This window comes from Genypterus blacodes, unplaced genomic scaffold (assembly GCF_046128005.1).
Source record: "Genypterus blacodes isolate CSIRO-AG114 ecotype Tasmania unplaced genomic scaffold, CSIRO-AGI_Gbla_v1 ptg000073l_1, whole genome shotgun sequence".
Lineage (NCBI taxonomy): Eukaryota > Metazoa > Chordata > Actinopteri > Ophidiiformes > Ophidiidae > Genypterus > Genypterus blacodes.
The window spans coordinates 5,535,582-5,549,960 of record NW_027466883.1 but is presented as its reverse complement, the minus strand read 5'-3'; the positions used below and the strand labels follow the sequence as shown (position 1 = coordinate 5,549,960).

The window sequence follows — 14,379 nt, the reverse complement described above, 5'->3', positions numbered from 1 at the left end:
TAACAGTGAGATTGTTAAATATTCAGCTTCACTCTGCAGTGTTTTCCTGCAATGTACTGACATACTTGGTCCCTGACTGAGGAGATCTACCACACACACACATCACCACCAAGGGAAATGTACTTCTGACTCATTCACACAAACACACACACATTTCTACTCTGATACTTTTCCCTCTGGACTTTGCTGTCTCTACTTTGACGTCATCATATCAGCAATTGACACTGCAGCAAAAACTAAAACACAAACACACCCCCCCCCCCCCCACCCCCCCCCCCCCCCCACCCCCCCCCCCCCCCCACACACACACACACACACACACACACACACACACACACACACACACACACACACACACACACACAGACTTACTGACTCAGCCTGTAGGAGGATAGAAGGTAACTAATATTGATTACAAAGCAGTGAAAAGCCAGGGTCATTACCATCATCTGTCTTGTTTCTGTCAGAAAGTAGAGGAGGCACCGCAGTTTTTGTTCTTCCTCCTGCTTCCGTAATTTATTTCAGCCTTCATCTGGAACATCTTGGATCAAACGGAGGCTGGAGGCTGTTTGTGTTGTGTGTGTGTGTGTGTGTGTGGATGAGTGAGTGGTGGGTTGGATGCATGTGTAAGCGTATGTAGCTGACTCAGGGAAACGTGCAAATCCTCATCACGACCTTAATGAAGCAGATGCAGCACTGGATTGAATATTTCATCTAATAGACACAGTCAGCAATTTTCTCTCTTTCGCTCTTTGCAAAACGATTCATAATTAACTCTTATCTACACACACATGCACACTAACACTGATGTCATACCTGCAGGGGAACAGAACTCTGTGTGTGTGTGTGTGTGTGTGTGTGTGTGTGTGTGTGTGTGTGTGTGTGTGTGTGTGTGTGTGTGTGTGGCCTCCTATAGAAAACGTCAATATCAGCCTTTCTTAACAAGCCTCAAATGTGTAATAAAATAAATAAATAATCCAATCACTTCAATAATTCAGACATTATTGAAAAAAGCTTTGTTTTTCCATTTGCCTCCAATCGTTTGACACAATAAATTATAAATGAATCATCTAAACCAGGGGTCTCCAACCTTCTCTTCAATCTCTTCAATTCAGCAACATGAGCATATTTTTTTCCGCATACATTTTCAGTGTGCCAAGCTTTTCTGTACTTTTACTCTTTTTAGTAACTTTTACTCTTTTTAGTAACTTTACGTTAGTAAAAGAACAGAAAAGAGTAAAGTTACTAAAAAGAGTAAAAGTACAGAAAAAAGTAAAAGTACAGAAAAGAGTAAAAGTACAGAAAAGAGTAAAGTTACTGAAAAGAGTTAGAGTACAGAAAAGAGTAGTTACTAAAAATAGTAAAACTACAGAAAAGAGTAAAGTTACTTAAAAGAGTAAAGTTACTAAAAAGAGTAAAAGTACAGAAAAGAGTAAAGTTGCTAAAAAGAGTAAAGTAACTAAAATAAAAAATTGAATGTGACTGACCTAGTTTTCATGTACCTCAATCCCTCTGATGCTACAGTCACCTGAGTGTGTGTCAGCGTGTATATGCATGTGCTTATGCATGAATGGCCATGATCACAGATTTACAATGTCACTGAGTTAATTTTTCAATTGACACAAGAAGTGCCAAAGTTAAAATGTCCCAATATTACAAAAGCTACAAAAATTAGACTGTAGAACTTATATAGCTTTATTGTGTCATGGCTTAACTCAATGTCAACTGCTGAAACAGAAGATGAATATATGCTTTTTTAACTCAGCCTCTACTAAACGACTTCATGTCTCTAAACCCTGTATTCATGTATGGTGTGCCGTGCAGCAAAGTGGACAGAATGATGAGAAATTAAGCAAAAATCTATGAAAAACAAGATAAAAATAATTTAATAAAATATACAGTAGTAAGAAGTATTTACAATAGAGGAGTAAAATGAGTTAAACGTTTAAGAAATGCTGCACTTGTAGAGTCTGCACATACACAAATGTGCCAAAACTCTATGACTGCTAATTCAAGTCAGACCTGCTGAAGTAATGAGTCACAATCCTGCCTGCATGCTGTCTACACTGTGTGTGTGTGTATGTGTGTGTGTATCCATCTAGTCTCTTTGTATCAAGGAAGGTTTAGGCACTCAAGTGATTTCTGCAGATCCGATTAAAGAGACGGCTCGTCTTTTTCTGTTGACCTTTTCATATTGGATCTTGTTTTCCGTGAAGCATCCTGGTTCAAACCCACTTAGAGTTTGTCATTGGAGTTGTTCAATCCGTTCAGACTCTCTGTCGGCGCCACATGAGATTAAATTAGAGCTTTTAACTGCAGAAACCAAATCAATCAAAAATGAGCGATACATCAGGACATTTCTTCTAGATACCATTTATCCTCTTACAGCATTTTAATGTCCAGATGACACATACAGGGTTTCAACATTATTCAAGCTTCATCATGAGAGTTTTGAGCATTGAAATACAAACATTCCTCCATTTCCGTCCACTCCAAAGATGCATTTGCAGCTTCACGCATCTTGGCCCCGCTTCATGTCTTCTTCCTCCTCCTACAGGCTCCACTTTATTGTGTTTTGCTCGTCTTTCTGTTTCTGTCTCTCATCTCTCTCAGGAGATCAGTAAAGCTGAAAGCAGGGAGGCGCTATTTCTAATGCAGCTCCCAGATAAAAGCAGAGAGCTAAGTGAACGCTCAAATATGCATGTACACACACACACACACACACACATACACACACACACCTCTGACCTGCTAAAAGCTCGCTCCCCTTCAACGTGACTGAAGGCGGTTATATACAGTAGCTCTTATTTAAAAGATCACGTCATCCATCCTTCCAAATGAGCAACGGCTGAACACCCCCACAGTTGTGAGTGTGTGCATGTCTGTGTGTAACTGTGTGTAGTTGTATTGCGTCTTAGTCCATACACAGATCCCATCACTGCAGCACCGATCAATATGTGTCTAGACAGAGACGTAATGTTAGCTGATAATGGAATGTATATGATAGAAAGCAAAGGAACATGTCAGGGAAAAGGTGAATCAGCCGAGTGCAGACTGTTAAAATAGAAACTTAATGTTATAATATGTGAAATATGAAACATGAGTGCAGATTTAGTTTGTGTGCAGGAAAAAAAGAGCTTTTAGCAGCGAGGCCTTGACTTTTATCTGCAGGATTAACCAAATCACACCGGCTTTAATTTGGGTTAAATGCTGTGAAACTCCTGAGATCACAGGAGCGTGAGTGTGAATACTCTCTGTTCTCGCTTTGTCTTTGCACATAAACACACACACACACACACACACACATATTACAATGAAAAAGAGCTGCGTTGGCTCCGTGGTGAAACTGTGTTAGAAGTAATTTGACAGCACCTGGAACTGTTAAACGAACAGCTAGATATCAAATAGGACAGACCAGCTGACAGGTAGATAGATACAGAAGCAGAAAGTAAGTGAGGTAAACAAGTGAATCCATCAGTGAAACAGTAAGAGTATGAGTGTGTGTGGGAATGGGAATGGAAGATTAGAGATGGAATACTGATTATACAACAAACGTGTCACCTCTCCAATTCCCTTAGTTAATCCATTGTGTCCTTCCAAGACTTTCATTGCTGCTGCACTCCATGGTCTTTCTGTTTATTTCTATGTGTTTGTGCACGGTTGCTAAGGCCATATGTGAATGGGTAAGTACGTAAAACGGTGGCGAAGAATGTGGGAGAGTGCTGGGAAAGGGTGATAAAGCTGAGCGAGAAGGTGATAAAAGGAGAGAGAGAGAGAAACTGGAGCATCACCCCCCTTCCTCCTCCTCCTTTTCTTCCTCCTCCTCATCCCTCCCTGCTTTTGCCATCTGATAGCGAGAATGTGTTGCTATGGGCAACCAGCCGAGGAGTCGCAAGTGAGGAAATTCAAGGGAAATGGAGACGACGAGCTGCAGGCAGCAAAAAACGATGTAAGTTGTAAGAAACTGAGCCAAAGCGGAGTTGAGTGACAGCCTTCATCTCCGGCTCCAGTCTGCCTCATTTCACTAAACGCTGCTGATCCACGGTAACGCTGCTGACATGACAGCCTGCCAGCATCAGCAGCAAAGAGGCAAAGCTGCCCAATCATCAGCTGACGTCCTCATGGGGTCGGCAGCCAATGAGGTGGCGGGAAGCTCCTCCCCAGCACAACCGCTCAGGATGCAGAGACGGCAGCAGCTCCGATCTCTTATTAATGAATGGAACCTTTCCCAGGCTGCATCACTGCACATCCCTCCGTCCGCACTCTCAGCTCGGCTCGTCTCTCCACAAGAAGACAGACATCAGCTGCTGCTATAAGGATAAGGACAATAAGGACAATAAGGACAATAAGGACACCAGCAATACAGGCAGATGGAGCCGATGCTGACCATGGAGGGACGACAAAGAATCACAGACACCTGTGAGGAGGAAGCCACTGAGGACATGGCCGCTGCTATGGAAGACACGGACCCACAATCTGATCTCCATCCACCAGATTTGTCTCCGTCCTCGTCGTTTCCCTCTTTTCCACCTCTATCTCTGCCTCCCTCCACCTCCACCTCTGCCCTCCTGGCTCTCGCCTCCCCTGCCACCAGACGCTCCATCTCCATGGGAGACTTCCGGAGGTTGACCCTCCTCGCCGGCTCCGAGCCCCCGTCGACCTCTGCCACCGCCCCCTCCTCCAAGCTCGTCACCCCAAGCTCCAGCATGGAGTTCGAGGCAGCCCGGCGGCGCCTCCTGGAGGTCGAGGAGCGCCAACGGGTCATCCGGGAGATGGAGCGGCGGCTGGAGGAGCTCAGGGAGGTATTTGTGCGCTCGGAGCAGGAGGTGGTTGTCCACGGAGAGCTGGTGTCGCGAATTTCCACCGGGGCCCAGCAGGGGGAGCTGTACGTGGCAGAGAACAGCCAGCGACTGAAGAAGGGCTTGAAGTTCAAGAAACATCGACCCAGCATTGTTTTCTCCTCCATGCTGGGACTGCGCACGTGTCTGCCGTGGCCTGTGAAGCTCAAATAGGACAAACACAAATTCCACATTCCACTTTTCCGCATTAGAAGTGTGCTTTGTATAAAAGGAGAACAGACCTCTATTCTTTGGCTATCAATCATCGCTGCTGTCCACTTTTGCATCCATCTGCTCCGGTATCCTCAGGTTGGCCCTCGGGGTCTTCAGGGTGCCTACAATGATCACAACTGTTTGTAAAAGGAGCTTTTCCCGGTCAGCACATCTCTGAGGAACAATCTCCGGGAATTCTCCAATCAACCCAGGACCGCTGCAACGTCTACAGAGTCTCATTCCATCTATAGTGTGTGGACACCGGCGTGCACACTGAATTACAATTCCACAAGCCATCTCCTGAGGTAAACACGAGATTAGCTTGTACGTCTTTCATGTCTTATAGCAATTAATGAAAAGCCCCACTGAGGATTATGTAACGTTGACCAGTTCAGAAGAGGGGAGTGGGTGAAAGGTCAAAGAGAAGGAAAGAGGAAGTATTGAAGGCAGGTGGCACCTCGTCAACTGACTGAAGGAGGAGTGAAGGGCAGAGAGGAGGTGGAGGTGAAACCAGCGCAACGCAAGAGATGCAAATGAGGAGAAAAGAGACAATGCACAAAGGGGAATTCCGGGTGAAGGAGAGATGTATAGAAATCGTGCCTTCGGCTTCATCAATACTGCTCGTCCGTTACAACTCTGACTCTTTTATTTGGCAACACAAGCGAGGAAAAACAGAGGGAGGAGGAGGAGGAGAGGAGTTCGTGCTGGGACGATTCCACCTGTGGCCTCCTCTTATGAGCCGGTCACCTAGCAACCACTCCTGTCTCTCTCTCTCTCTTTCTCTCTCTTTCTCTGCCCTCGTTTCTGCTTCCACCAACTACAGAATGTATCCAGCGGAGCACTGTATCCACAACACAGGACCTCCTCTGCGTGTTCGGAGAGGTTTTCAGGCACAGTCGCTCCTTCTGCTGCAGTTAGGGGTTCACGCTTCGACGTTGGTTAAACCATGAATGCTGTCTACGTCAACCACATTATTGAGCTGCTTAGAGGCACGACGTCACTCCTGAGAACGTCACGAGTGTTAGTGCGTAGTGTTTTAGTGCACCTTGCATCATGTCACCTTCATTTTTCCAAGACAATCTGTTCAATATAGGAAAATTAGATCTGTTTGTGCATTGATACACAATCTGTTCTGCTGTGCACACACATCTATCGTCTGTCAGTTGTTTTATAGTTCAATCAATAATCCTCCAGTGGTGACTCACAGGCGCAGCGATATCTGTTCCATGTAACCTGGGTGACCTGGTTTCTACATATAGCTCCTGCTCATTTTTCAGCCTAATTATCTTCTTCTTTTGTCTTCTTGTGGCATTAGGAGTGACTAATCCATCCATTCCACTGATCCCTGGCTCCTGCAGTGTGTGTGTGTGTGTGGGTGTGTTGTTGTGTGTGTGTACGAGCACAGAAAGCACAGTCAATACACCAGGGATATCTATTTTGGGGAGTGGAAGGTAAGAGGAGAGGAGAGTAAGAAGAGTAAGCAGGTTTTCATAACAATCTTTCCAAAAAACTGAACACGGCCTCACTGAAGAACAAACGATCCAAGGAACACAAACTCACGCTGACGACGATCGCAAATGTTTCTGTAAAGCCATCGCACAGATCTAGTGCTATGATTTGATATGAATGAGGAATGTCGTTTAGGGAAAGTGAGAGGTAAATGTAGACGCACGTGGAGCAAGATGTTAATGATCCAAGCATGAGACTGACTGATGCAAACTCTGGATACTTTTGATTATTTAAATAAGAAAAAAGGGCTTAAAAGAGTAAAAGCCCTTGTAAAAGTAAAGCTAGTTTCTAAATGTAAAGTTCGAGTTTCTCAGTTTCTCTGCCTCGACAAACCGACAGCGTAGTTTCTACAACCCAAACCTTATTATTGAATGTTGATCAGGAAATCTACCGCTCGCCATCGCCAGCTTCTGTGCGTATCGATACCAAACACATGATGGAGAAGCACCTGTGTGTGTGTGTATATAGCTGTAACTGACTATACAGAGGGCCTATACAATGCTTTTACATATGCCTTACGCTGCAGTGTTGATAGATTGGCACAGATGCTAGTGATGATGAAGGCGATGGTGAAGTGGCACACCCATGACCATCACAGCCCTCATCCTGACACATTATTCTCCGAGTAGAAGAAGAACAAACTCATGCAATGTTGTTGTTGTTGTTGTAGGATTGCACCTTTTGTGTTTTTTCTATCGGTGAAAATGTAAACAAACATTTCCCAAAGATCTCTGGGCCCACTTGCAGAATGAATGTAATGTGTTTGAACAGTGAGGCGTTTCTGTTTCACCCTCATTGCTGAATTATACAATTTACTCTGATCTGTTTTTAATTTGAACCTGTGGTTGATTATTAAGCCCCCTGAGATCCTTTTTTCAGGCTCACATACAGTAAAAAGCACGCAGGGGACTGACGTGAGTTCATCCTGGAGACCTCCTCAGATCTAAACCACCACACCAAAACGTGTTACTGAAGGGAAGAACCCGTGTGTTTACAACCAAAAGCTGCTGAACCCTTTATTGAACCAGATGCTGGACAACCACAGGTCCAACCCTCCTTTCTTCTTCTTCTTTCTTTACCACTTGAACAATTTAATCTGCTTTATTTAGGTCTAACCTGATGTGTGCTCGAGTATTTATTCATGTTGGAATAAGACACAGACTTTCTCGTCGCTGTTTATTCATTTGCAGTATGTTGAATGTTTATCCGTCACTTTTTGCTGATTGAAACATGTGCAATTAAAGTTCAATATGAATGTTATTGATTAAATTATACTCAGCAAATGCTTTGTATGAATGTTAGATGAAAGCGATTAACTTGCATAAAAGTATCGGCAGGTTTGGAGTCGATCTGCTTTCCATTCTCAAAGCAAAGAGAAGAAACGAATCACATTGGGACCTAAATATAATTCCAAATATCTTCTGACGATAAGAAAGACAATTAACTTTCTGCATTTAATTAAACGCTTGGCTTGGTTTAGGATGGAAGTTGGTCGTCTCCACTCCAGTTTGAGATACAAGCTTCTGAAAAGGCTTTTGGCTTTCTGCCGTGCAGCAAAGGAACGAATGTTTTGCCACGTTTTATGTGCACATTTGCCTACACGCATTTGCTTGATCACAGGGCTCAAATATACTATGATATACATACAAATACATATTTAAGAATAGATTTGATTTGAAGGTTTTGTAAGGTCAGCAGGATTAATTACAATAAATTAGCTAAACTGCCTCGAAATGTTCTTCTTTTTTGTGTTTCGTTTCACCAACGAGCTTTAGGAAACTGCGATCACAAAGCGGTGGCAGTGAGTTAAACACACTCACATGGGCGGTGAGGGGAAAGCGTGTCGGGTCACCTTGCAGCAGCACAGCAGCCTCCTGCCTCTTCAGCAGAAAAACATGCTGAAGGCCACAGAGGAAGAAACGCTGCAGAGAAACCAGCAGGATTAACGCGTGCATCTGCAGCTCTGTCAGAGGCTGAAATGGAGCTGGAATGGATGTTAGATAACTCTGTTTTCAGCAGGATAGATGGAAATGGAACAACTAATGGGCTCTATATCCCATTTCCAAGTGCTCATTAGTGGAAATCAGGATTTGCAAAGTCAGGTTAACCTTAGGATTTGGTTGAATGAAACACATTACCAACGTAGATGGCAAACATCTGTTTCCAAGAATGAAAGAAGTTAGAACATCCTCTGTTCTGTTCTATTATTAAAGCCATATCCTTTTATTAAATATGCCTTTAATGGATCCAAGCCACAGGAACCATTTAAACCCACAGATTAGGAGAAGCTTTGCTCTGCTTTTCGAGGATTACTATGATATTCCTCAGTGTGTGTATCATCTGAATGTATATCAGTGTGATAGTGTTTACGTATTTATATATTTACATAAAGGTATTAGTGACTGAATGTGTTTACTCTCTGTTATGTAAACATGATTCTGGGTCAGCGGCTATAGCATTGGGCTCGTCCTGGGTTAGATTCTCGGCTAGGACCTTTCTGAGTGGAGTTTGGATGTGTGTGTGCGCGTGTGCGTGTGCGTGTGCGAGTGTGTGATAAGCAGCAGTTGTGGCGCACAACATCATTATCGTGGCTATCATTGAGTTGGCCCGTTGTGTAAAATTGACAGGATGGAATTACGTCATCCTGGATCCCGGACATTGGGTCGGTGCGAACATATGGGCAGAGGCAGAGTGAGGATGGATGGAAGGTGATCTGCAGGGAGCAACTGTGACAGAGATGGATGGAGGGGAGGAGGAGGGAGAGTAGAAAGGGGAGGAGGGAGTACAGGTGCTGGAAATCCTTGAAAACACTTTCATTTGAATGTGTTTACCGTTTGAAAGGTTGTTCCTGTAAAATTGCTTCACTTCACTACAGCAGGAGCACTGTAAAGGTCCAAATCAAAAAATGTGACCCTCACTTTTGAGGGTGATCGACATTGACAGAGACGAGAGAGAAAATGCCATTAGGTTGGCAAAATCTCATCTTTTTACAGTGTGCTCCTCCAATTAAAAACAGGAGTAATGTTTTACAGTGGACTATTAGACTGATTAACGGATTTATTTTATAAAGAGAATTTAAATGTTATATTGTTCCTCACAATGAAATCTGATGTTTTAGTTGCACAAGACAGCCAGCTGGACCCAAAGAATCAAACAGAAGTCGACTGAGTAATCAGAGGTTTGGCTCTTTTTTATTGAATGCAGACACATAAGAGAAGGCGTAGCACATGCGTATCCACGAGTATGACAGAGCCTGGACGCCCCCATACACTTACACCTTTAAGATTCCTCCCCTTCACCCGTTACCCTCGGCAACGCCCCTCGTCCCAGAGCCAGAGGAGGTTTCTTAAGTCCATGATTTGGCGAGATGTTTGTTGAATGGATTGGTAAATGAAAACCGTCACACCCCGGAGGAAAGATGCAAGGTGAGGGGGGGGAAGAGCTGAAAGAGGAATCCTGTAGATCGACCCGGTTCCCTCTGTGGCGTCGTATCGTCATCGAGGGTGAGGGTTAGAATGTGAGGGGTCGGTTTCCCGCCACGGGCCCCCGAACTAAGTCAATAAAAGCAGTGTGCACATGAGCGTTCTCCGTCCCCGTGTCTGATCAGGCACCTTCAGACTTCTGTCTGCTCCGTCTAAAACAATGATAATGTCCCTCCTGCTCAGAACACAGCACAGTCCTGAGCTGATGGCTCACATGTTCTCTCTCTCTCTCTCTCTCCAATACAGACATTAGTCAACACGTTCGCTCTCCTTGGACACCTGAAGCAGAACACACACACACTGCACTAATTCCAATGCAAACTCTCCAATTATTGACCTCTTTAAATACAAACCTTCCTGCTTCAGTGTCTCTACATGATCTAGAGACCCTGGTGTGTTCACAGCAGTGTGGTTCTGCTGCAGGTGACTGAGTACGTGATAAAGTGATCTCAAGGATTTGCTTTAAAGTTAAGGAGTCAAACATTCTTCAATTAACTTATATCCTTATTTTTAAATGAATTTATAGTTACGCTGCTTGAGCCTGTTTCAATGCTAAGATACTTTAAGGGCGGCGAGTTCCCGATGTGAGACGTTCCTGTGAATTTAGGAGAGAAACATGAAAGCCAGCAGCCGGTGGGACTCTCAGGGGCCTGGCGGTGTTCTGAGCTCTGCCTCTGCTCACGTGTGCCCTCAATTCTTCTTCTTGGGTGCGTTGGGTGTGTTGAATTTGAAAAAGATGATGTCACCGTCCTCCACAATGTGGTTCCTGCCCTGCTGCCTGTATTTGCCGGCCGCCTGTGAGAGAAGGAGAGAGAACAAATCAGGGGGGGAAAAGGACTGGTTTGGTTTCTGCGGAATCCCTGATTGCGACAGAGAGGAATTCCTGCAACGGCTCTACACACACACACACACACACACACACACACACACACACACACACACACACACACACACACACACACACACACACACACACACACACACACACACACACACACACACACACACACACACACACACCTTGACTGCGTTCTCGGTGCCCTCCTCTTTGAAGTCGCTGTACTTCATCACCTCGGCCATGATGAAGCCTTTCTCAAAGTCGGTGTGGATCTTCCCTGCAGCTTGTGGAGCCCTGGTCCCTTTCTGTCAGAGCACAAAGACGAAATGTAGAAGATTTAAAACACAGAGGCGTCTGTAAGTATGACCTCATAGACCATCTTACAGTGGATAGCCTCATACAGTCATACAGTCACAATAAGTCACAATAGGGAGGCAGTGGCTCAGTGGGTAGAGCTTCTGCTTGGGAACCGGAGGGTTGCCGGTTCGAGCCCCTGCCGAGGTGCCCCTGAGCAAGGCACCGAACCCTCAATTGCTCCCCCCTCTGCGAAGGGTGGTAATGTAATGTAAGTCGCTTTGGATAAAAGCGTCTGCCAAATGATCGTAATGTAATGTAATGTAATAACACTGGAATCATAACACAGCTCGGGAACACACCACTGAACTTAAACATTGAATCTGAATCCACAACTCCAATAAACATGCACAGAAGTCTCTCTATCAAAATCATTACAGGCTTTAACCGAAAAACAGCCAACACGCCGTCGCCATGTCAGGTAGAGGTCTGACGTAATGGGAGCGCGGTGATGGATGATTCTGCACTCACCCTGATGGTCCAGGCTCGCACCTCGTCCGGCCCTGCGGTGAAGAAATACTCCAGCTGCAGCGCCGCGTAGCCCGTCTTTATGATTTTGGTCAGCACACTGGGAATCAAATATATATGAGTAATTAATAAAGGTTGCAGTTTTAAATATGATTTGATGTGTTCATGTGTGTGTGTCCCCTGACCTCTGTATCTTGTGTTCCTCGCAGTACTTCACTCTCTCCTCCTCTTCCATCTCCTGCAGTTTGAACTCCACCGCTCCGCTCAGAGGGATCACCAGAGCTCCGGGGTCGTGGGCGTCCACCCACTCCTTGATCTTGGCCAACCTGTGGAGAGCAGGCAGCAGGGGGCGCTATTCCCAACGCTCTCATGTGCATCCATCCGTGCACACATTTAGTCTGCAGGTGGGCAAGACCGACTTACCACTTGTTCTTTTTCCTGATGAAGTCTTTCTCTGAGAGGTTGACCAGGTAGATCATGGGCTTGGATGTCAGGAGCAGGTATTTGTTCAGGACCTCAATCTGTGCGGAGAAGGAAAAGGACGAGAATCAGACAATGTGTGTGTTTGTGTGTGTGCAACAGCCTAACACAACACAAACATCTTCATACCTCTTTCTCGTTCCATTCGTGGTAAAACCGGACGTGTTTCTTCTCCTCCACCACCCAGTTCTTTATCTTTAACATGATGTCCTGCAGCGAGAAGCAGCAGGTTAGGTGAAGGACACACACACACACACACACACACACACACACACACACACACACACACACACACACATACACACGACATTTGTGACCGACACAAACGTGATCCGGCCACACTTAAACTTCACTCACGTATTCAGGTTTGAGCTTCTTGTCGCTTCCCCGGACCGCCGTTTTCTCCAGCTTGTCGATGATCGGCGCCATCATTTCCTCGTCCTTCAGCCGCAGCTCTTCGTGGATGATCTCGATGTCCCTCACCGGGTCGACCGTACCCTCCACGTGGATAATATCCTCATCATCAAACGCACCTAAAGCAAGGGTGAGCAATGAGGCTGTGTTCTGAAGAATTGAATTGGTATTATATTGGTACCGCCCGTCTCTCCGGTCTGTTTGTGTTACCGAGCAACAACAGATTGATGTGTAACTCACGAGTCATGTGGAAGATCCCATCACAGGCACTGATGTGGGACAGGAAGGCGTTCCCAAGTCCCTGTCCCAAGTTGGCTCCCTTCACCAGGCCGGCGATGTCCACCACATTTAGAAAAGCCGGCACCTTGCTGAGGACACCAAGCACAGGCAGAGGGGTCAGGGGTCATCAGAGTGTGTACCAGAAATACATGGAAGGTCTGAGCGGGCGGACACACACCTGGCCGGTTTGTGGAACTCGCAGAGAAAGTCGTAGCGCTCATCCGGAACGGGAACCCTGCTCTCGTTGGGGTCGATCGTGCAGAATGGGAAGTTCTCGGCGGGGACTTGGTTTTTGGTGAGCACGTTGAAGAAGGTGGACTTCCTGCAGTGAAGAAGAGGAAGAGTGTCAGCAGCTGTGTGTGTGTGTGTTCATGTCAGCTCTCCCCCTTACTAATAACAGTGGTATGTTCAGAATCACAAGTACATACCCAACATTAGGTAATCCCACAATTCCAATCTTCAGAGAAGTTCCAAATCGTCCAATTAATGGGGGAGGTTTTGGTGCTTCTGGCTTTTTGGGAGGCATCTGTAAGTCAACACAACAAGTTTAAGTCACCGAGACACCGATGTTCACTGCGTAAACACATTTCCAAACGCTGACGAAGCTGTGTGTGGACATATTGAACAAACTAGCTCCATTCTGCTGAACCAGCGTGTGAAGGCAACCCGACCTGTCTGCTCATTCATACACAGCACGCTAGTTAGCCTGTAGCTGCTAACTCCTACGGCTCCCTAGCTACTTGTTAGCCAGGATTTCCGGGTAAATAAATCTTTATTTCAACAGTTTCCACTCGTGAACAATGTCTAATATGCTCCGTGACTTTGAAACGCCTATTTTATTACCTTTCTGCGTGTTGGTATACGTGGTACACACACCCCAGACAACTGCTCACACCGGCCGCTCCAGAGTGGAAAGGCACGACAGAGAGCATAGCGGAAGTGTTTGGACATGGCGGGCCTCTGATTGGTTGGACGAAGGGTCAAAACGCTACGTCACAACCGTACGAGAATAGATTCTATATCATTAAAACTAATTTAACGTGTGACGTTAATGACGAATGAGAAAATCAGTCACTGTTTATATTTGAACAGACGGTCTTCAACTTTAACGCCGCTGTGTCTACAGGGAAACTCTAGATGTCGCTGTTTCACCTGGAAGCGACCAATGACAATATGACCACAATAAAAGGGAAACACTAGAGGTCGCTGTTTCCCTTTGTAAAATGAGTAACCGAGCTAAAATACTCAAAAACCCTAAAGATAAAGATTATAAAATAGAAAACAAATGCTAGTGTGCACGGGTATCAAGAATGGTTTGCTATTTGTGAAGTATATTGAATGATTATTGGTTTGTTTTTGATGCATTGTTTAATGACTTGTACTTCCTAATCTTAGCTGTGAAGCAAATTTAAACAGATCTTCAGCATTATGAAGGACATTTGACGATGTGATGCAGGGTAAAATATGCAGCATTACTTACTATATTTTCTGTATTTCATTTGAA

At 45.1% G+C, this 14,379-nt stretch overlaps 1 protein-coding gene across 1 annotated transcript; it reads right to left on the bottom strand.

Annotated features, from left to right (window-relative positions):
* Positions 1 to 9,720: 9,720 nt before the first annotated feature.
* Positions 9,721 to 13,804, bottom strand: ola1 (Obg-like ATPase 1). The gene is made up of 11 exons (XM_076157567.1): positions 13,719 to 13,804; positions 13,304 to 13,401; positions 13,054 to 13,197; positions 12,837 to 12,964; positions 12,540 to 12,715; positions 12,312 to 12,392; positions 12,126 to 12,223; positions 11,888 to 12,028; positions 11,706 to 11,802; positions 11,063 to 11,185; positions 9,721 to 10,837 (listed from the first exon to the last, which is right to left on the bottom strand). The coding sequence occupies exons 2-11, from the start codon at positions 13,399 to 13,401 to the stop codon at positions 10,733 to 10,735; spliced, it is 1,191 nt and encodes a 396-aa protein (XP_076013682.1). The 5' UTR covers positions 13,719 to 13,804; the 3' UTR covers positions 9,721 to 10,732.
* Between the last annotated feature and the right edge of the window lie 575 nt (positions 13,805 to 14,379).

What these genes read in the sequence shown, in the direction of transcription:
- ola1 (XM_076157567.1), bottom strand. Translation starts at nt 13,401, where the DNA reads ATGCCTCCCAAAAAGCCAGAAGCACCAAAACCTCCCCCATTAATTGGA. An exon ending in TGGGATCTTCCACATGACTC is followed by an intron (nt 12,716 to 12,836) that starts GTGAGTTACACA and finishes CCCTTGCTTTAG; the next exon opens with GTGCGTTTGATGATGAGGAT. An exon ending in TGCGAGCCTGGACCATCAGG is followed by an intron (nt 11,186 to 11,705) that starts GTGAGTGCAGAA and finishes GTGCTCTGACAG; the next exon opens with AAAGGGACCAGGGCTCCACA.